The 21979-nt window shown below is 42.3% G+C and overlaps 2 protein-coding genes across 2 annotated transcripts in view; both read right to left on the bottom strand.

Annotated features, from left to right (window-relative positions):
* The window catches only part of LOC308068825 (uncharacterized protein), a gene marked incomplete at its 5' end in the record, with an annotated part of 48375 nt that extends 41131 nt beyond the window's left edge, over positions 1-7244 (bottom strand). The window contains one exon of the mRNA XM_080400115.1: positions 7003-7244. Within this exon, the coding sequence (XP_080256241.1) occupies positions 7003-7244 (242 nt within the window). The remainder of the gene's footprint in view (positions 1-7002) is intronic.
* Positions 7245-11505: 4261 nt separating this feature from the next.
* The window catches only part of KIF5C (kinesin family member 5C), an 83844-nt gene continuing 73370 nt past the window's right edge, over positions 11506-21979 (bottom strand). Inside the window, exons 23-26 of the mRNA XM_080400069.1 lie at positions 21308-21412; positions 18836-19052; positions 17723-17836; positions 11506-13371 (exon numbers count right to left, since the gene is read on the bottom strand). Of these exons, the coding sequence (XP_080256195.1) occupies positions 17730-17836; positions 18836-19052; positions 21308-21412 (429 nt within the window). The 3' untranslated portion in view covers positions 11506-13371; positions 17723-17729. The remainder of the gene's footprint in view (positions 13372-17722; positions 17837-18835; positions 19053-21307; positions 21413-21979) is intronic.

Below are 21979 nucleotides of genomic sequence, written 5' to 3'. Positions count from 1 at the left end.
ATTAGAAAGTGGGGATGAGGGGTGGTGGTGGAATTAAAACCTGGCCTAGATTAAATCCAATAGTCATTCACTAAAACAATGATAATATCAGAATGTGGCTGCCCAGTGACAAGTGGTCAGTACTGCAGCTTCAGTGAGGTGCTACTAGAAAAGACAACAGAAGCAAGTGTTCAGTAAGGTGACACAGGGGATGGCAGTATGAAGTAGGGGAGCATACTGAGCATCCTTGGTAGAAGTTCCTAAGGGAGAAAGGACTGATCAAAAAACCAGACCACCACCACCACAAAACACAGGAAGGCTCTTCCCTGGAACTGCAAACTGCAATAATCTTTTGTTTCTGTGCTGTGAATTTTGAATTCTATCAGACTGGATTGATATTAGGCAGTGTTGTAACAATCTTAAAAATATAAAAAAAATTAAGACAAACAGAATGCAGCTGAAAGCCAAAATTAGCATCCAGAATTAGTTTTGCACAGGGAGATTCCCCAGCCCTTACAACCACATAGTGTTTTAATAACTGAAATCCCAGAAGAACAGCTGTTGTGCCAGTATCTCTCACCTCTAGCTGGTTCAGACAAACTGCTTCCTTGACTTCTGTAGAATCTGTGCTGCTGCCTTTTTTTATATACTCAAAAATAATTTTATATGTTTATATAAACATCCTCTAATTTGATTCTACAAACCATGTAAGGCATATGAGAGCATTCCCTTAAACCTGCACCCCACAAGTAAAATGTTAAATTGACATGCACCAAAAAAAGACTAAGAAAGGGTGATGTCTACAGATATACCACATAAAATACAATTCACCATTTACTCTTTAACCCCAGTGCACTTGTGTCTGGAAACCAGTCTGTTCTCTGACAGTTCCAAAGAGGGAAGAACCACTGTAATCTTAATTTTTTAAAAAATGTTTGACTTGTAGGCTTGGTTTTAAAGGACGGATAACAGGACCTGTCCTTTGAGCAGACTCAAATGTTGGAGCAGCCACATTACCCTGGATAGCTGAGATCAAACAGCTGATCATGCTCTCTGTCCTGTGACTCCTGGATGAAATGTCAATTAGAGGATTATCCTGCACAGTCCTGCAACCACAAATTGCTGGAAACTACAGAAACAGCTGTAATGACGAGTCTACGGAAGATGTTACATTACTTGAGCCAGGCACAACAGACGGAGCCAGTGGACTGTGAGGACAAATGATGACTCCAGCTGGAGAACAGTGCCAGGACCTGAACACCCACCTCATGCTCCCCAGCCACACAACTATGAGCCAAGGAAAACGTGGCCATAAGAAACTATAGCCAAAATGGATTTTCAAGGTTACCAGGTTAAAGAAGGAACATCAACAGTTCAAACTCACATCTGACAAGTACTGCTTATGTAGGCACCAAACCTCTTCATATCTGGCCTTAAATGAAGTTTAAGGCAAAAACAGTACCTGTAAACAAGGTTTTACACACCGAGAGGATAATTCTTACCGCATTAGCAATGCAAGGCACATATGCCTGCATTTCCCTCTATTTCATAAGCTTTTAGCTCCATTTCTATGTATTAAGTTGAGCTCTGAATTAGCGCAATTTGCCACAACAGGTTTATTCACATCAAGACAAAGCTGGGGCAGCACTTTTCAAAAAAAGGATTAGATGACTGTAACATCTACCATCTGCACTTACGCATGTTTAGACTCTGAGAAGGGTAATCACCACACTTCAGGGCACGATCTGCAGGGGTCAGAAAGATAATCTTACACCTATCTTTCTGTTTTTGACATTGCCCAATTGGGTAGGTGCATAATAGAGGATATTAGTCTTCCCTGAAGCATTAGTTATTCATCACTGCCAGAGGCAGCTTTACAGATCTAAGATTATGAGCCAGTCTAGTATGGCAACCTGTTCTTTCAAACTCTGAAATGCGCTGCACAGACCAGAGCTTGAACACTAAGTGTATTACAGATACAAATAAGAAATCATCTACATGTACACCCAAAGATTTCATGGAGCAATTCTGGAAGGTGTCATTGTTATACCAAGGGCCTACAGGCCACTAAAGACTGTGATTATTTAACAGAGGGGTTTTTGTTTGTTAAATTTCCCTTTAAATAACAGACAGAAATTACAATATCTTGCATTTAAACCTAGAGCAAGTATATATAGATGTAAATCAAGCACTGCTCCTACAACTGCTGTTAGTTTTCTGTCTGTATAACCCAAGATAGGCCTAAGGATTTCAGTCTTAGGTTCTCTATCATTTGGAAATACCCATGTAATCTTCTTAGGCTACAGGGAGGTAGACGCATTTCTTTATAGAGACACAACAAGGCTACTTTGACTGACATAGGGAAAGAAAATAGTTCTCACAGACACGCTAACTTACAAGCAAAATAAATAGTGTGAAAACTATATTTCAAAATTTTGAGTAAGCAGTAAGTTCAATCTATTCATACATCTGATTTGTCACCTACTTATTGCAAGTACCTCCGCCCATTTTGCATATCAACATTTTAAAAAATGAAGGATGAAGACTGCTTTCCACGAAGCTAGCCAGCTTCTGCATACATTATGCTTTCTGTATGCACACATTCTGCAGGATGGAGTGGACCTTCCTCTGGCTTGAGAGCTGCCAGTGGAAACACCCCTGGCCTCAGCCAGCCGGCCCGGCAGGAGCAGCAATCTCCTCCTTTCCCCAGCTCAGATGGTCACCTCAGAAACGATGATCCAGTTGACCTGTAAGTCACTACAATTCAAACGAGTCGGCTTAGCTTAAACACTTAAATAACAGGTCTTGGCCGACCCAGTGCATTTAAAATGCAAAGGCGTAGGGAGCATTTACAACATGCCATTAGATCTGAGAGCTTACAATTCTCCAGCAAGAGCACTGAGGGCAGGATGGAGTTCAATCAGCAGTGACTGTGTCCTGTCTATAAACTTCAGAATAACTTATTTAACTGCTAGTGAGGTCCCAGTCCACAGTAGAGTGCCTTTACATAACTCACTGATTAATAAATGGCACTGCTACAGAAAAATTTTTATTAATCTCATCATTTCAAATAAGCAGAAATTTTTTTCTCACCATGCTTCTAGAGAGATGGGATTTGTTATCAAATCATTTTATTTGAGAAAGAACAGGAAAGAAAATAGACTTCAGAAATCTTTTTTTAATGCTTTGCTAATTTAAAGCTGGACTACACAACGCTGAAAATAACTTTCTCTAAACAGGCAATAGGGTTTACAGAAACATTCAAGCAGACACCTTCATTCCGGACTCTCCCACCACCCCCATTTGACCTACTGCTATCTTTAATAGGAGAGAATTCCACATTCCGTATGGTTAAACTGAAACATGGGGAAGCTCGATGTGCTCACATTTCTTGGGGTGAAACTGGCACCCCTAATAATACCATCACTGCCGTGCTGTTTGCACTGGGAATTCTTTACAGACTGATCAATTTTCACAGCAATTCATGGAAATAGAAAAGTCGTCATTATTCCCACTGATGAGACAAGAAATAGATGGAAGATAAATGACTTGTCTAGAACCATTCAGCAAGTCAGAATACAGCTGAAGCCTAGATCTTTTAACAGAAAGACTCATGTTCTAATACTTTAGTATCCCATTTCCAGATCTGTAAAGTGGTACTAAGAATGAGCTTCCTAAGTTTATTTCCAGCAGGTTTCACACAACAGTTCAGATTTGTTTAAATATCAAAGCAAAATCAAGACAAAAACCGCCAAATGAACACCATTTTACCCTAATTTGGTTCCTTGCCAAAGCCTGTAGTTCAAACCAGGTACATCAAAAAGCCCTGAGCTTCAGGCAAGAAATCCCAATCTAGTTTTGCTGGCGCAGAGAGAAAGGTGCCATTTCAATGTGAAAACGGATTGTATCTTGTGCATTCTGTTCTGGCTTTTCATGGGCACTAGGTTCTGAGTGAGAAAAACAACACATGCAAACAGTTATACTGAGCCTTCATTTCAGCATTTGGCACTCAGAACAAACCAGCCCGGTAACCAGATGTCTGCTGAAAGCACATGCAAAGTCTTGAAGGTGAAGCCTCTTATTTAGATTAAAAGATTCTCAGAGCAGTTAATGGAAAAATAACTGTCAACATCACACGCATCATACAATATAACTCAATCCTTAAGGAGAGCTGCAATCTGAAATGCCTTCTGAAGTTTATTGGTGTGGCACTATTGTACGTACCTTTTCACCGCTTTTAAACTGTTAGACGTGTACCTCATCCAGAAGTCCTTTGAGTCACACACATGAATAACCGAAGCATTCCTTTCCCTTGAGTCTACTAAATTCAGCTACTGGATACAACAAAAGAAAAGCAAATATCGAGGAATTTAGACTTAAAAAAAGGAGGATGATTTTCTAAAGTATCAGAATTCATGCAGCAAAATTTGATTTAAGATGGAGGACTGTTGTAAAGAACCCCTCAAACTAGTGAGGTAGAGGGTACGTGGGTTTTGTGGGGTTGGGTTTTTTTTTGGTTAGGGCCCATTTGGGCTGAGAAATGACAGACAGCCCTGGAAAATTCTTTACCCTTCAACTATCTTGCTCTACTTGAGAGACATTAAGCACCCTTAGTATGCACGGTGTTGCCATTCTCTTTCTCTTACCTCTGCTAATGAGTTCCTTATCTGCTGCCTGCACTGGAAGTGTGTGGCAGTGATGGGTAAGATGCGCTGTGTTACAGCACGCACAAGTCTTGGTATCTTCTGTTTTGTAACCTGAGTTTGCAACTCCCAATTTCAGAAGGGCTCTCCGACATAACTGACACAACTTGTGTAAAAGGAAATGTTCCATATCTCTTCTCCCACAACTGAGGCTTGGGCAAATGGAAAACAAGGCAGGAAGAGACTGTGATAAATTGACTCTGCAGGACGTATCAGCCTATGAGTTAGCAAGGTACAGGTGTCTCTTCTAGAGAGTTCCCAAGGGTGCGGGAAAAGGTGCCCATTCTTGTAACACTGACTCTTTCACCCGCAGTACTTGCCAATCCCATGCCTCCCCAACAAAGAGACCATGTCTACCCTCACCCTCTTTTCTTTCTGCCGGATAAAGCATCCAGCACCTGGTGCCAGCCAGAGGATGGAATTCATCAGAAGTGTTTCAAGGATCAACACAGAGGATCCATCATATATAAGCTGATTACAGGATTTACCGGACTCCTGACAGTTAACATCACACAGCCAGAATGCCAGATGTCAGGCATTGGAGATACGGCTCTGGCAAAACCAAGCTAAGGCAAAAGGCCCTAAGATTATCTGCCCTGGAAGGGATTTATTTATGTGATGCAACAGGCTGTGAACAGAGTGCTGCAGTTACCACGCTGGGAAACACTAATTGACTTAAAGCAAGTAAGGCATGACAAGAAGAGGAAAAGACTCTCAACAGCATTAGTAGCGAACTGTGGATTGACTAGAAGAGCAGAAGTATTGCTGTGCAAAGATTGATGAATCACTGAGCCATGCCCGCTGTAGCAAACAGGACAACTCCCTTCATCCTTGCTAGAAAACATCCATCTGCAATTGCCTCTGGAATCCACCTGCAGGACTGTACTGCCGGTGTGCGGCCTGGCCACACTCGGCCCGGGTACTGCCTGGTGCTGGCGATGTGAGGTAGACACACCAAAATGAGAATGGGCTCTTCTTTCAGCTTTGAATTCTCTTTCTCCGAGCTGGCATATGCACTCTCCAACACAAGGGAGGACTTTATTGTTTGTCATCATAAACCTTCTGTTTTCTGTCCTTTTCTTAAAAACTCACCTGAGAAGAGGAAGAATGGGGTGCCCCAATCAGGACGTTTATAGTTACAGAGGAAGCTTGAAAACTGTAAACTTGGAGGTTGAAAACTAACCTGAGAAACAGCGATCTCAGCACTTAATATCTTATTATTTTAAATAAAAACATGTTTATTGAGGGAGGGAAACTTGAGTCATTATCTGAGCATCTGGGATTACCAGTACTGTATTTATGAGAGAGGTTGCAGTACATGGCTCTCTGCAATTGCTCTGATCTCTCCATCTGCAGTTCCAGGCTCTACCCGCGTTACCCTCTGACAGACGGGAAATCATATGCACCTCTTTTCCCGAGATTGCCCTTAGGAATCAACCAGCTGAGGCTCGCAAACCAGTTCTATCCCCAAGAACAGTGTACACTCATCAACGCTGGGACTGTTTTTATTAACCGTATCACTGGAGCAGCACAGGCCTCGCACAGAGCCGCGCCCTCGGCACCCTCTATACTGCACAGACACCGCCGGTCACCGCTCCAAGGACCTCACAGCCTAATTCCACAGGAAACAAGGCGGCTGCGCGGGAATGGCGCACAAGGAGCCCGTGTCCGTTCCCGGGGGCCAGGCCAGGCAAAGGTGCCCAGGCCCCTCACACACCGTCACAGTGGGCAGCTTGTCTTTTTTACTTACTTGTGCTATTTATTTACTCGTATTCGCTTCATTACACACGTATTTTAATGACTATTCTCTAGGGGTGAAGCGTAACACGTTTACTTTTAAAAAAAGCACAAAGTTTCCTGACACACCTGTGAAAAATGAAGAGTTTGGGGTTTTTGTTTGGTTGGTTGGGGTTTTTTTTAGCTGTATAATCACCAAGAGCACTGCTGCAATACTGCGATTTTACAACGTACCTATAAAACACGGTGTGTATTTCGGATGCAAAGCACTTGACGCTGAACGCCCAGCGCTTCTCACGGGCTCGCTCCCTCCCGCAATGCTTCTGCCTCCCTCAGCGCGGAGGTTTGAATCCTCCTGCTCCCAGCTAACGGCGGGGCCGGGGGCCACCGGGCTCAGCACCCCCGGCCCCGCCGGGCTCAGCACCCGCGGGCCCCGCAGCACCGAGCCGGCCCCTGCGCGCCCCAGCGCGGCCCCGGCCGCCCGCCCTTCCCGCCTCTCGCCCTGAGGGGAGGCGCGCGAGGCGCGGCAGCCCGTACCTCACCGGCCCCGGCCCCTCCGCGCTCCCCCGCGGCGGGAACTCACCCTCCGGCCAGCGGCCCCGGCGTGAGGCGGCGGCCGGCCCGGGCCACACCGGTCGCTGCGCCCCTGGCTCCGCGGGAGGCGGGCGGTGCCGGCTGCCCGGCGGAGGTGGGGCCGGGGCGGGGAGCGAGCGGCTCGGACACCCCCGTGCCCGCCCCCGCGGGCGGTGCCGCGGAGCGCCGCCGGGCGAGGGGCTGAGGCGCCCGGCCCCGGTACCTGAGGGCGGCAGGGCCGGCGGCCGCCATGGGGACCGCAGCCCGGTGGGATCAGGCGGCGGGGCAGGTGGCGAGGCTGGCGCGGTTTGAGGTGAGGCGTGCGGGCATGCGGTCAGCCGGGGGGCAGTGCTGAGTGGGCTGCGAAGGAGAAGGCGCCGTTCCCAGGGGCGTGAAGGGCAGGTGGAGGAAGCCTGGCAATCCCGGCGGGGCCGGCCGGAGTCAGGTGTGCTTCCCACGTTATCCCGAGGTACAGACTTGGCACCCAAGTTCCTGAGACTGCCCTCGCCTGCCCAGGCTGTGCAGATGCCGCCTGGGCATGGAGGCCTGGGTGGTCCTTGGCCTCGGCGTCGCTGTCGCTCGAGTATCAGAGGCACGTTAACGCCTGAGCTGGTAACACCTGACCACCGGGTATCTACAGTCAAAACTATCGAAGGCCTGTATTTCAAGATAAACACAGTCTCCACTGAGTTCAGCCCTTGGGAGGATAAATTCAACACGTTCTAAGTTTTAGCTAAGAGGTGTTTTCATCAATAGATTTGCAGCGAGTATTTTTGCAGGGATGCAAACCCCTTTGGTTTTTCACTGTTCTCTTCTGTAAGCTGAATCTTGGAAATGGATACAATAATTTGTGGTGTTTTCATAGAGTTCATTCTGATGCAATCCCACATTCTGAAAATGAAATTGTAGGGATACACTTGCAGTCAGGCTGCTCTATAATTGAGTTCATCATCCAGGCACAAGCTTTATCTAAGAGATCTTAAAGGGTGCATCTTTCTGATGCACACGAAAAGCTGTGTGGTGTGGCACCGTAAGCGTTTGCCTTCCTCTGCAGGACGAGTGGGGAATGCTTGGGATGCCCCAGCTGCTGTCCCTAATATAAACTATTAAATTGGAAAGCCTTTTCCTCCCTGATGGAGCCAAAGCTCTTCCTCCTGCAGACAGCAGCTTCTCAGGGAGCGTGAGGAAGAAGTGACTCCTTATGCACCCAAAGTAGTGCAATCAAAAGTTCATTCTGATTAGGAATAATTGACTCCAAATTTTAACAGACGGATTTCTAAGTCTGCTAGGACAGTAATCTGTCCTACCAAACACACTGTGTTAATCATCATGATCATCTACCTGTATATCTACAAGATCATGAAGATGCTTAGGGGCTGCAGCCCCTCTCCTGGGAAGCCGGGCTGGGAGAGCTGGGGCTGTTCAGCCTGGAGAAGAGCAGGCTCCAGGGGGGGCTTAGAGCAGCTCCCAGCGCCTGAAGGGGCCGGCAGGAAAGCTGGGGGGGGGGCTTCTTACAGGGGCATGTGTGACAGGGCACGGGGGTGGCTTTGAGCGCAGAGAGGGCAGATGCAGGTCAGATATCAGGAAGAACCTCTCCCCGTGAGGGCGGCGAGGCGGTGGGCCAGGCTGCCCAGAGCAGCTGTGGGTGCCCCATCCCTGGCAGTGCTCCAGGCCAGGCTGGATGGGGCTGGGAGCAGCCTGGGCTGATGGGAAACCTGCCCGGGGCAGGGGTGGGAATGAGATGGTCTTTAAGGCCCCTTCCAGCCCAAACCATTCTGTGATTCTATGATCTATGTAAGTAGTGCATCTAAACACGTAGTTGCACAGTGGCGTTTCACCTAGCTCTTGGAGCAGGTGGCCATCAGTCACCACTGGCCACCCATCACCAGCAAGAACACTGATAGAGCCTGGCTGTAAATGTTTTCCTATGCTTCTGGGTTCGTACCAGGCCCCAACTGAAAGCAGCACGAACATATATAAGTAATGATGCAAAACCCACATACTCCTCATTACAAATCTACTCAGCAGCAAAACCAGAGCAATCCATTTCTACAGAAATTCTGGAGTGCCAGAGATTTGTGTAGAAAAGTAACGATATAATTGAGAAATGCCTAGATTAATAATTACGGAAATTAAGCTGTTTATAAAGCTCCTGAGTTTGACTTAAGGGAGGTGGCAAGGATGCAGGAACTTTTACTCCATTACACTGTATATAAAGCGAGTGTAACATTCCTATAAAAATAGAAATGCATGCAGAGGTTAAGTGGAAGAGTCTCCCTGTCATCCTCCAGGCTACTGAAAAAAAGAGCAGGAAGAAGGATCATTTGGATGGAGAGGCAGCAGAGAAGATTCAATTATTTATCAAAAAATAAAAAATAATCCTGTGTTCCTTTCCCAGTGAGTCATCCAAGCCTTCTAATTACTTTCTACAGATTTAGAGGAAAAGCCAAAATCCAGACAGCAGCCTCAGATGTGGACTCCAGCATGCTCTCAAGCGTGGTTCCATTGAACAGGTTACTCCTAAGCGTCACGAGGACAGGCAGAGCACCTCTGTAACAGAGATGCTGCACGTAACGTGTCACACAACATGCACACCGCAAAGTTTAGTTCAGTTTTATTTTCCACTGTAACGGGTCTTGAATGATACATCATGCAGTCTGCCAGTGTATCCATCCATCTCTGATGGAATTTTAGAACGAAGATAAAAGACTTATCTCCACGGGATGGGGGAAGGAGGGTTCAGGTCTGCTATCAAGAGTTTAATACATTTCAGCATCGTTTGATGCAATGGCAAAAAATTTCCCCTTGTTACCAGCAAAATGTGTCCACAATTTATTTTTTCCTAAATTGAACACTACTGTAAAGATACATAGAGCCCAGAGAATACACATCTGCAGTACACGTTACACACTTTACAAACTAGACATGTATAATTCTACAGAATGCCTCAACCCCCGTGGTTCTCCCACAACGAAAAAAAGTGTTCCAATGGACAAGACTGTGAGAGTGAGAGAGGTGTTCCATCCTCCACAGCGGATGTTGTCCAGTGCACTTCGCAGTTTGTACAGGCACAGTGAAGACGAAAATCAAAGCAAGGGTAGATTAAGATTATCCTGCCCATTTCTTTGTCGATTCCTTCCATTTCCAACTGAGATGTACTTCATTCATGTTTACACAGGGTCTTTCTCATTCAGTAACGAGAATCTGATTAGGCTTTCTCCTTTTGGACCTGCATCACCGTTAGCTTTAAATACCCATTTATTCAAATAAAACAACGTTCAGCTTAATATTTCCAAGCCTTATTTAGAAAAAAATCAGGCAAATGTGCATCCTAGTCCATTAGGCTTTATAAAATGAAATTTAATAAGGTTCTGTAAGCAGAAGTTACTATAGCAAAGTTTTTGTGACTTATTTTTGAGTTTCCAGAGTATTCAGGATAATCCACTCTCACCCTTGTTGAGTTAAATACAAACTTAAAAATGCATCAGCCGAGATCTTTCCAGGTTTCAAACCTTACCTGATTTCAAGAAAACAAGTCGATGAAACGTGAACTCAAGGACAAACACAAGATATTTTAACATAGCATTAAGAGAAGCTCAAGTGAGCAGGAAATACTTTTTACTTACTAGCAAAAAAAACAATAAGCACTTTAGTTCCATCTGAAGTACGTTTTCCATTTGTGAACGGTATTTCCACCAAAATTTGTCCCATGCATGACATTTTAGATGTGAAATTTGATTTGCGCTGTACAAATCACAACTTTAAAATTAGCCTAGAATAAATACAACACAACATTCAAAGAGCAAAGAAAGTAAGATAGCATCAAGTAGTGGAAATAGCGAGAGACAGGTTTTGATTTCTGCAGAGCAGATGTGTGGTTTTCATTTCTATATATAAAATGTGTAAGACTTAAAAATGGTACAAAAGTTGAATATACAATACGCAATACAAACTTAAGTTGCCTAATTAAAATAGGCTTACAAACCAAGAATCTATATATAAGCAGAGTAAGTTCAATTGACAATAATTTCCAATCATGTAAATATCTCTGTGTTCCTTTTTGAGAATTTTAGCCTAAGGCATCTTTTCATTATTGCAGTTATAGAAAGTCCTCCTGCAGTCTTGATGTAAAAGTTAACTTGGAGAAACCTAACATTATTTTAGCTAGATGAACTGACTGGCTGATCAGCACTAGCACAATTAAGAGATGTCAAAGCTAACTTATTACTCAAGCTGAAGAAAGCTGTCTAAACTGCCATACATAACTAACGGTGATGGTGTGAGGAACTTGATACATTTTTATTATTTTTTTAAGGTAATGCTGCATCTACAAAATACTTCCATATCTCTGAATCTGAGACAGAACAAAAGGTTTACTACAATACAAAATCTATGACAGCAGTTAAGTTTGGTATCTTTTCCAAGACAACTGTTTGAGAACCAAAACAAGAAGGATCATTAGTTCATAGTAGAAACTGCAGCTCTGAACAGCTGATAAGATAGTACAGAGTAGTTCTGAATTAGTAATTTTATTAAAGATTGCATATGGCAAGTTCACAGTTCATTTTTCTGGCAGTGCACATGCACATAAAGAAAGAAAATATAAAACTTTGGAAAATACAAAATAAATTAAATACATGCAAATTTGCAACTTCATTAAATATTTTTTAGCAAAATGCTCCCCAAAATAGTGCAACATTAAAAAAAAACCCCAACAGTTAAATTAAGTCCAACTTACTTTGCAACAACCTAAATAATTTCAGTAGAAAAAAATATCTAAAGTCAATTCACAATCTTTCAAAACGCTCTACATCAACTAAATAGTTCTACATCTACTAACAAACACATTAAGTAATAAAAAAAATAATAAATCAATCTCAAGTTAAATAAGAGCAAACACCTGCAAAACAAGACTAGAAGGGCTATGCTCAGCTGTAACCTTCCTAGAACCCACGCTTCATTAAGACGTAACGTTGCATGCTACGCACACCTGAACACGGAAGATATGTGTGGCACAGAAGCGGTAGGCAGGGAGGAAGAGGAGGAGGAGTAGCTTCTGCTTGCCAGCGGAACCTTCCCAGCACGATTCCAGTGCCCCCTTGCTGAGAAGACAGAAACTTTCTGTGTGACACGAGAGAGTTCCAAGAAAGGCAAGCGGGCTGATCCTTACCTCCGTGAGCACAAGCATACCATCCGTAGGATGACTTGTATATTGTAACTTATGAAGACGTTCTTTTCCCCTTGCAATACACTCTTCACCTCCTAACAAACGCATTCCCATATCTGGTCTGCAAAGGACAGCTTGAGTATACAACTCACACTTCCTTTTGGCTCTCTCTATGCAATTTTTTTAAGGTAGGGTCTGGGGTTTGGGAGATTATTTTATTTTATTCTTTAAGGTAGTGTCTGTTCTGGTAGGGGACTGTTCACTCCAGCATCTGAATTCCAGTGTGAACAGATCGGGGCTTGCCAAAAGCATGTGGGAAGGGGAAAGGGCGGGGGGAGGGAGGGGGAGGCGGGCAGGGGGGGGATGCTTGTCAGCTTTTCCAAGACAAGATTTCCACAGCATTCTGAAAGCCTTCAAAATTTCATAGAGAACAACGCTTACAAACACATGGCTAGCCATCACACTCCAGGAAAACCCACCACTGTAGGAAGAACTACAAGCAGATCAGATCTTAATTTTAAGATAGGTCACACAGATATATTCATGTAACTACCAAACTTCAAAACCTAGATCTATACTAACAGATTTCTCTGCATCCCGTTTGATCTTTACCAGGTACTGCAATAAAGGTTATTTTATACAGTCCAAAGATTTTATCAGGATATTACAAATGGTTCTTTGGGGAAATTTACTTCTGAAAATGTAAGCAGTAAAATTAAACCATATAGCAGCACATTTTCATCCCCTAAAAATATAAAATAATATGTATATTATACAGTAAATCAGTCATGACAGAGCACAATCACCTGCTTTTGATGGCACTTGGTCATTGAATCATTAAATTCTTTGATGCCAGAAGTCGGGATTTACTGATGCAACAGAGGACTTCAAAAATGCATCAATCTGAGTGTAGAAGCCCCAACCTAACCAGCGCCAAGGGGTCAAACGCAGTCAGTGAGAGATTCTGAGTGGCAGACTTCCTATCGTTACTTAGATGGTTATGTTAAATACATTGTACAAGTATCTGTAGAAGAGTTGAGCTGAACACTTCTGTACACGTGAAGATCCTACGAAGCTCAAAATACCTGGGACCAGTGCATTGCAGATGGCTGTAGGAAGCGCAGGATGAACAGGATGTGGATCAGGTTGAAGAGGGGGAAAAAAGAAACTAGTGACTTAATGACAGTCCTTAACATGCTAAGTGGAATTGACCTGTCAAAAGAGAGCAAGAAAGGTAATGATAATTAGTGGATATTTGAGATTATAAAGCAGATATGCAACACGGCAAATCAACTGATACCTGCACTTCATAGAAACGTGATGCACAGCAACCAAAGAGCCACCATAACGGCCATGAAAGCACAATTTTAACAATTCATAAAATTAGGGTCTCAGTTCCTAAGTCTTGGAGAGGAATTTTGCCAGATTTATCTTCAAAGTTCCCAGCCCACAAATTGGCACAATCATAATGAAACAATTCTCTTGAATTAATTCTTTGCCTCCTGTAGTGTGGCATTATGTTTTGCCTAAACACTATCTAAAGGTCTAACATTTTTTCTTCTTTTTATGTCTCTGTTCTTTTAAAAGGATTTCTCTCCACTGGTTGGCACTTGGATATGGCAAAGACCAAATGTGTGTGTGTATCTTATATAACAAGTAAAGGAAGTAACTGCAGCTGAGTTTGAAAACTTACTATAAAATGAAGGGATGAAAAAACATAAATCCAAAACAATCCTCCTGTTCTGTATGTCTCCTGACAGAGAGGTACTTTCCTGATACACACACACACACACATATATATATATAAAAATATGTGTTTACAGAAATCAAGAAAAATATTTTAGATAATATCCTGAGACTATAGTATATTTATATTCAATACCCTGACATTTATATTATCAACGTATATTTCATATATATATATACACGCTATATAATTTTATATATGTACAATACGCAGGCATGTTTCTCACTAATTTAATAGCAATTCCATCCAGAAGCAAAGTTCAAGGCACTTATCAAGTATAAAGGTGTAAATTTGATTATAAAACATTTCAAACACAGACTTTTTAAAACTCATGGGTTTGAACTTTTTCTCCTCCCACATTACTCATTAGCCATATGGAAAGCCCCACATAAGTAACCGGCCCAGCATTTTTAAATTAGCTAATACAAAAATCAGCCTTACAAAGAGAGGTGTGTTTGCCTCAATTAAGCATTTTCTTGTATAGTTACTTAAAGAAAACTTGTTCATATTCAAGATCAAGTTATAAAAATAAATAAATACATAAATATTGATGCATCAGGGTTTTGAAATTTACCCTAAATTAATGGTGGGAACTGTAGTTAGCTCCTAGTTGTCATCCTTATTAAAGGAAACCAGGATGGTTATTAATTTATGCATCTTACTGGCTAGATTATCTATGGTCTGCCTAGATTAAATATAGTTATTCATCTTGCTCAAGGATGGGGAGGTGCTGGGAACATACCAGAGACCTTAGGATAAGGGACATACAGACAAGAGCCTATTTGCACAGTGTATTTCACAAATGCAGATCCCAGAACAAGCTGCTTTAATAATTTCAGTATACCATGATGGAGCATTTCTGCAGTCGTTAGCATATCTTCACGTCAGTCCTTTCCTTCTCTTTCGAAATGAGGTATCAGACAAGTTCGAGCAAATACTAGAAGGGGAGGATAGGCAGATAACCAGCTTCCTTCAGATTTGAAATATGAAAACACACACCATCAATGCATCTGCTGCTGGTCTGCCTGCCCAAGGCTCCCAGGCAGCGCCTGAGCATCCCCGGTGTGCTCACAGGTCTATTGATACCAGGAGAGCATCCTCCAGCCTGCAGCTCAGTCCCTCAGAAAGGTGTTGGAAAGCTGGTGAAGGCAAACCTAGAAGTCTGCACAGGGCACCACTTGCTCTGGCAGAAGAAATTTTACCAATGAACTTTGTGAGAACAGCAAGAGCAATATTGGCTGTTACTGAGGGGTAATCAATCATAATCAATGCCTGGCCTAACAGCAGTAAGTGTCTATTATCTTTACTGTGAATAATGAATGAATGCAAGATAAATTTCTCCTCGTCCTGGTATAAAAGTTTTCATTCCAGAAACAGGGATGTTACTTGGCAACAAACATATAAACCCCCCACCTTTATTTCACTGCTATTAAATGAACATACAAGAAAGTTCTGTTCTAATTCTAGCTGTGTAGAACTATGCCATTCAAAAGCAGAGTGCAATTCTACAGAGCACAGAAATGTCTTGATGATATTACGGAAATAATCTGTATAAAGTTTTCCATGTGCAAGTAGTACCTTTACTAACACTGTTAGTCAGGCCCCTGATCCTACAAGCTCAGAATTCAGATTACTCCAGTACTCCCAAAATCATTTGCCAGCCAAACAGTTGCAACTTGCCAATAATTTTAACCGAAGGACCAAAACTGATGAGAAGTGACCTTCTTATCACTGCCCAGCCTTAGTTTACTACATCTTCAAGAACTCTTTCTAGGTGTATGGAAAAAATCTAGAACTTGACTGAGTTTAAAAACCAACTATAAAGCCTGAAATGCGGTTCTTTGGCATAGTAATCATAGAATTGAATCACTGAATACCTCAGCTTGGAAGGGACCCATAAGGATTGTTGAGTCCAACTCCCAAGACATTTCAAATTCTTGCCTTACAGACCCCATGTATGGCCTAACAGAGCCAGGCATTAGACTGAATCTTGAGTGACAAGGGAACTAGACCAAGAAATGCCATAAAGGAACACTATTGTCCATTAAGAAAAACCCACACACAGAGACACTTTTTCAACCGCTTCATTCCAACCAGCAGGGCTTCCATTTGGTTTTCAGATGTATTTATTTTCCCCATTTTTTTCAGAAACTGTAAATCCTTAAGTTTACCCAGTTTCTTCTAAGATCTTCCAACTTCTTTTCCTCCACCCCTGTTGTCCATGAGCTCTCCTCTGCAACGTGTTCCAAGTGTGCCTTGAATCTGCTCATCCTCCACTGCCCTCAAATCTAAAAGTCAGCATCTAAAACATTTAAGAGGTATCCCATGCCTTCTGATTGACTTTTGATTGATTTCCAAAACCCTATCTTGTTATACACCCATCTGGTTTTAAGTGCATTTATTTTGTTAGTAACTTTTATTAACCTACAGTCATTCACTTGACATGTGCCTATACCTGATGTATAGCCTGTCTGAGTCTGACACTTAATTTCCTAGCAGATGGTATATTAAAGGCCCACCCAGTTTAGGCAGGTAGCAGTCTTTTTTCCCACAAAGCAGCAGTTATGATATATGTTTGGAAATATTTTACATGCTTTTATCACACTCTTTTTCCCTTTGCTCTTTCACGGAGGTGGGGATGCAATGAAGTAGATAGACAAGCTATCTTGCTTGTGAGATGGAAAAGCCAGTTTCAGTTCATAATGAACCAATGCACAAAAACACTCAGCAAAGACTTGCCCTTATTCATCCACAGTGAAAATATGTTGCTTGCAGCTACAGAGCTATGGAAAACACAATGAACAGAAACAATCTGCACAACACAATAACAGCTTGAGTGCGATGTGATGGATGGTTTGCATGAATGCATGACATGAAACATTCTCCAAAAAAAGAAAAAGAAAAAAACACCCAAGAATGCTGAGTGCCTAAAGGAACCCACAAACTGTCATAACAGAGTCATAAGCCAGAATTAATCCTCAAGGAGAGAAAAAAGCCAAACTTGGAGGGATAACTTAGCGGTTTTAATGGCTTTTCACAGCCACTCACTACCATCCAACTCTTAGCACGCCTGTAACATAAAGTTGTCATCTAAAATAATAGAAGATGTAATAAAATAAATGGGAGGACAGGATACATGAAGCAGTCTCATGGGAATACGCCGCTCATCTTTCCAGGATGAGATTTTTATTTAGGAGAAAACCTCAAGCCCTTGCAATTAAAGTATTTACATTTTTTTTCTGAAGACAGCTGAATAAGAGTGCTATTCAAAAGAAACAAAAGTGAAGTTTGCCAGACTGTGACACACAAATCTGGAAAGCTCTGTGCTGCTGCCACTTACGCCTGCTCTGCCCTGTCCCAGGCCGGAATATCAAAATATATTATTATATTATATATATTATATATATAATATATATTTTATATATATTATCAATTATATATAAAAATCATATTCTATATAATATAACAGAAATATAATCATGTTACAGAAAGCAAAAAATTATATGAGCAGAAGGAACCTCTGGAACTCTATTTTTACTACATGAGTTTCACACCTCTATGTGTGAATTTTAGTACAGATCTACCAGAGTATTTCAGTTTATTAAAAAATTTTTAAGTCATTAAAGTAAACACTCTCACCAGCAGCTTGCAAGGCATTCTAACAAGGCACTCCTCACTAATTTTCACAGTTAAATTATCAGCAAATGACTCCTACTAAAACTAGAAAAAAAACAAACCTGTGGGTCTTCTAAAAGCAAGACTGAAATACAGAAAAAACTGGGTGATCAGTGAAAGAGTAAGTTACTTTGCTCTTACTTCTTGTCTATTTGGTGTTGTGATAGTAGCTGGAGTTTGACAACCCTCCCCCTCGGATGGCATGGACAGCCGTTGGAGAAGATGCTGGGTAGTGACCAGGGCGGATGGGCTTGGCTGCAGAATAAGAGGAAACCAAACAAGACATTTAGCTTTCACACAAGGCTTTCTACAGCGCACCTTCTCCTCTAGTACAAACCTCCTTGTTTCCAAACAAGGAGCCATGCTTGGCAGAGCAGTCTATAACCTGCCTCTGCGGAACATCGCATTCCCTTACCTCAGCCAGCAACAAACCCATCCATTTTCTGCCTGTGACAGAACCATTTAACCATCCTGTGCAAGCCCCTCACGTCTGCCAAGATTATGGACTGCCCACACAACAGAGGGAAGTCATGACCCACTTGGTGGTCAGGGATGTACTTTCTGTGTTCGATTTGACTACGTACATCATTTCAGCAGACGCTGAGACAAAGCTAGCGATGGCTTTCTACAAGACGTAGCATACAACAGGAAATAATTGTCTCTCAGGTTTTAAGACCCCGGTGTTAGCATACCATCCAAAACATTATCCTTCTACTTTAGCAATTCCAACAGATTATTTAAAAAATTGCCCATCTGAAATGCCATTTGATTTCATGCACACATTCAGATCACACCACAAAGGTATATCAAGCACCTAAATTATATAGGAAGATCTTTGACCCTACACAGTCCAAATTAGATCACAAGGAGAAGTAATCAGGGGCAAAAAAAGAGAAAGGGACAAGGTCCCGAAAGGCAAGGAAAGAATGAAAGCAGAAGGAGAGTATGTGGGGGAGGAGGAAGAAAGTGAGAGACTAATTTAAAGAGACAAGTTTTCAGGTCACTAGAAGGGCACACAAGACCCATTATGCCATCTATTTACTGAGTTAAATAGCAGAGGCACTTTAAACTTTAGGTGGGGCAGACTCTATTAAAAAGTGAAGGCTTTGAAGATTCCTGTGCAGCAGAGGAGAAGCAGACCCTGTGGTTTGCCCTGGACTGCTGCTTTCAAAGCTCTCTCTATTTAAACACGAGCAAACTGACCAACCATGAAGTATGCGAGCGACCACTAACCCTTTAGCTCCATGTCCTTACCGATTTGAGCAGAGTGTGCTCGCCGTGCCATGTTTTTGGCTCTCACAGCCTCCTTAATGCGATCTACCTCCTGCTGGTACCGTTTGCGGTCTCGCATGGCATTCTCCTTGGCCTCCTTCAGTGCGCTCTCCAGGGCCTTAACTCTCTCTGCCGTAGCTCTAAGTCGTTTTTCCAGCTTAGGAAGCTCGCAACGAAGATCTGCATTATCACGTACCAACTGCAAGAAAAGAAGTTTCAGAAATATCCTGTCAGAAACCTATGAGGACCGATGGGAAAGGTCCTCTTACAAGGAGAGACAGAAAAAGCCACCGATTCCTCTTCACACCTTGTATACTACAAATGAAACAGGCCTCTTCCAGAAATGGCTGTAAAAAGCTTACGTCAAAGCGAGATTTATTTTTAATCATGCAGTTCCTTTGTCTAACTGAGGTATAATACTAATTTAAATTATTCGAGACAGATCAAAGAACAAGTAAGTTTACTCCATTCAACAAAATTTCACAAATCTGATCCTGAAGGGTGGGGGGTCCAGGACAAACCCTGCTATTGCACGGCATTCTGCTACTGCAACTGCCTTTACTAGACTTTAAGAGCAACTGCAGCAGAAATTCTACTTTTCTTCAGAACGCAGAAATATCCAGCATTTCACAAATACTTGATCACCGTCATTATTTCAAAATAATAATGATGAAATATGTCTTACAGGTAACACCGGGTATCATCAAAAACTCATCATCTCCAGTGGCTATGGCATGCTTACCTACCTGTCCCCTACTCAAGCATATGGGAAAACTGGAAACTTCAGTGCCTCAGACATCGCTAAGAAATCACTTTAAGGCCTGTAGTTATAAATGTGATCATGTGCTACTCTGAATTCATGCTCTTCCTCAATTAAATACAAACCTGAGCAAGGTCTATCAATTACCACAATAACATAATAACTTTACACGCAACAGCAGCCAAGGGAGACGATTGCTTTTTTGATAAATAAAAAGCTGATGCAAACAGTTAGAAAATCCAGTACAATTTCTACTGAACAGATTATACCACTACTAGAAGTCAACAGAAAACTGTTCCAAAGAAGCGATTCCCCCTTTTCTGGAGTGAAAGGAAGAAAGTGGTTTAACTACCACATTAATAACACAGTAATGCAACAGCACGTACTAACATTCACACATTGTTTGACAATCCAAATGTTTTACACCTGCTAGTTCAGGCTTAGTGCCAGAAGAAAAACACAAAGCAAGCTAAAAGATTGTCACAATGTGCTTTTTCTGCAAGCGTTGAACCCTTGTTCTACAAAATAGTTATAAGAGCAGGATGACAGCACATTCGGGTCAAGTCCAATGTCATTTTTCCCTCTAAGTTTTCTATGAGATGTAGACTCCTAGCTGGTTTTGAGTAAATATATGCTAATGAGAGCTATAAAAATCTGTATCTGAAAACCCAGCAGATGTGTGAACTGAGTGCAAAAAAGGCAAAACTTGTAAAAGCAAAAACACTCCTAACATGTCCTGATTTCCTTATTTAGAAACTAGGTCTTTAAACCATCTGTTCCCTGGGAATCTCAAAACACCGAACCTTAGGCGGACGCTTGTCATGGTCCAGCACTGCTTGCTTTTTTGGCACTTCCACAGGAATAAAGCAAGCAAATCTCATAGAGTATTGTGTCTCACTAATAACAGTTTCAGAAAACTGCACTGGAGAATGTTATGTCACTACTCAAAAATGAAATCAAAAGCATCTTTACTGTTCTGTGCTATACACCTGAATAGTGGGACAGTTCAAAAATACTGTCATCTGAAAAGGGGGTGGAAGTATGCTTATGGGCAGAAATAGCCTAGTTTATCTAACAAGGTGCTACTTAGATATATACTCATACCACTGATACACACACTTCCAGCAAGCGGAGGGTAAGGCTCTTTCCTTGACGTATACCCGAAATGTTAGCCTACTACACATCCCCTCCACCCCCATTTGCACAGTGGGTACCTAGGGTGAAGGGCTCTCCGTAGCCCTTGTTCCCGTTCCCTTTGGAATTCTGCTGTTCAGAGAGACTCCACGAAAGAGGGAGGAGACAGAGATGGACATGCTCAGAAACTCTAGGCAGCTTCAGGCCAGGAGTCAAAACGAGAGATACACGATCCATCTGGAAACCAGCTATCAGCACACAAGGTAATAACAAACACTTGGTGCTGGTTTTTATATGTTACACCAATACAGGGACAATTAGTCTTGCCAAAACTCCTAGGATCTATTTTCACAGAAAAAATAATTTAACACATTCAGAAGTAGTATCGGTGGTGGCAAGAGCAGCTCTAACACCAGCTCCCAATGCCAAGAATTTCAGTTGAGAACTACAGATACCATTTCCCCAGACAGCACAGGTTACCTTCAAAAATTATCCTTTTAAACATAAAAAAGCACAATTTTTGAGGCGGAAGGAGAGGCGGAAGGAATCAGAGCCCCTACCTGTTTGTGAACCTTTGTAAGCTGTTCCAGGTTGTTCTCAAGAAAGGAAATTTTCTGCTTCTGCGCAGCACTTCCACCTCCATCGTCGCTGTCAAGTTCAACACTCTGCATAGAGAGTTGCAGCATTCAAAGCCAGGCAGAAACTCAAGAGGAAGCTCAGGTCTTTTGTGAATCCAAGCTTCCCAAAGGCAGAAATGTCTTCCAGAGCCCCAAATTAAAGAGCATTTATTTTACTTGTTCATTTGATCTTTAAGAGCCACATTCCCCACTACACAAAAATAAACCACTCTTATTGAACAATTGTGGAGGGATACTGCATAGGAAAATAATAGATTTTCATGGGGAAAATCTCTTTTCCATTTTTTTGCCACTCCTGGGAGACATTTTTTATGTAATATCTGTTTTCAACCTTAAAAAAAAAAGTATAAAAACTTTCTCCAAAACTACTCTAAAGGACTGAAAAGTATTGTGAAGCCTTTGGCTATTTATGCAGCTTCTGACTCATCTTTGACTGTTAATAATACGTTAATTTCTGCCAAATAATAATTTTGCCAGGAAAAGGCTGACGAGTCACAAGCCCATAGAAAGAAAGGGCCACAGCATTCAGTGTGGCATAAGTTAGTGCAAGTTATATTGAATAATTTCTGGTAACCATTAATACCATCTTTGAGA

Source organism: Falco punctatus, assembly GCF_963210335.1.
Source record: "Falco punctatus genome assembly, chromosome: 8".
NCBI lineage: Eukaryota > Metazoa > Chordata > Aves > Falconiformes > Falconidae > Falco > Falco punctatus.
Note: the sequence above shows the minus strand (reverse complement) of the source record. Positions and strands in the feature narration are given on the sequence as shown.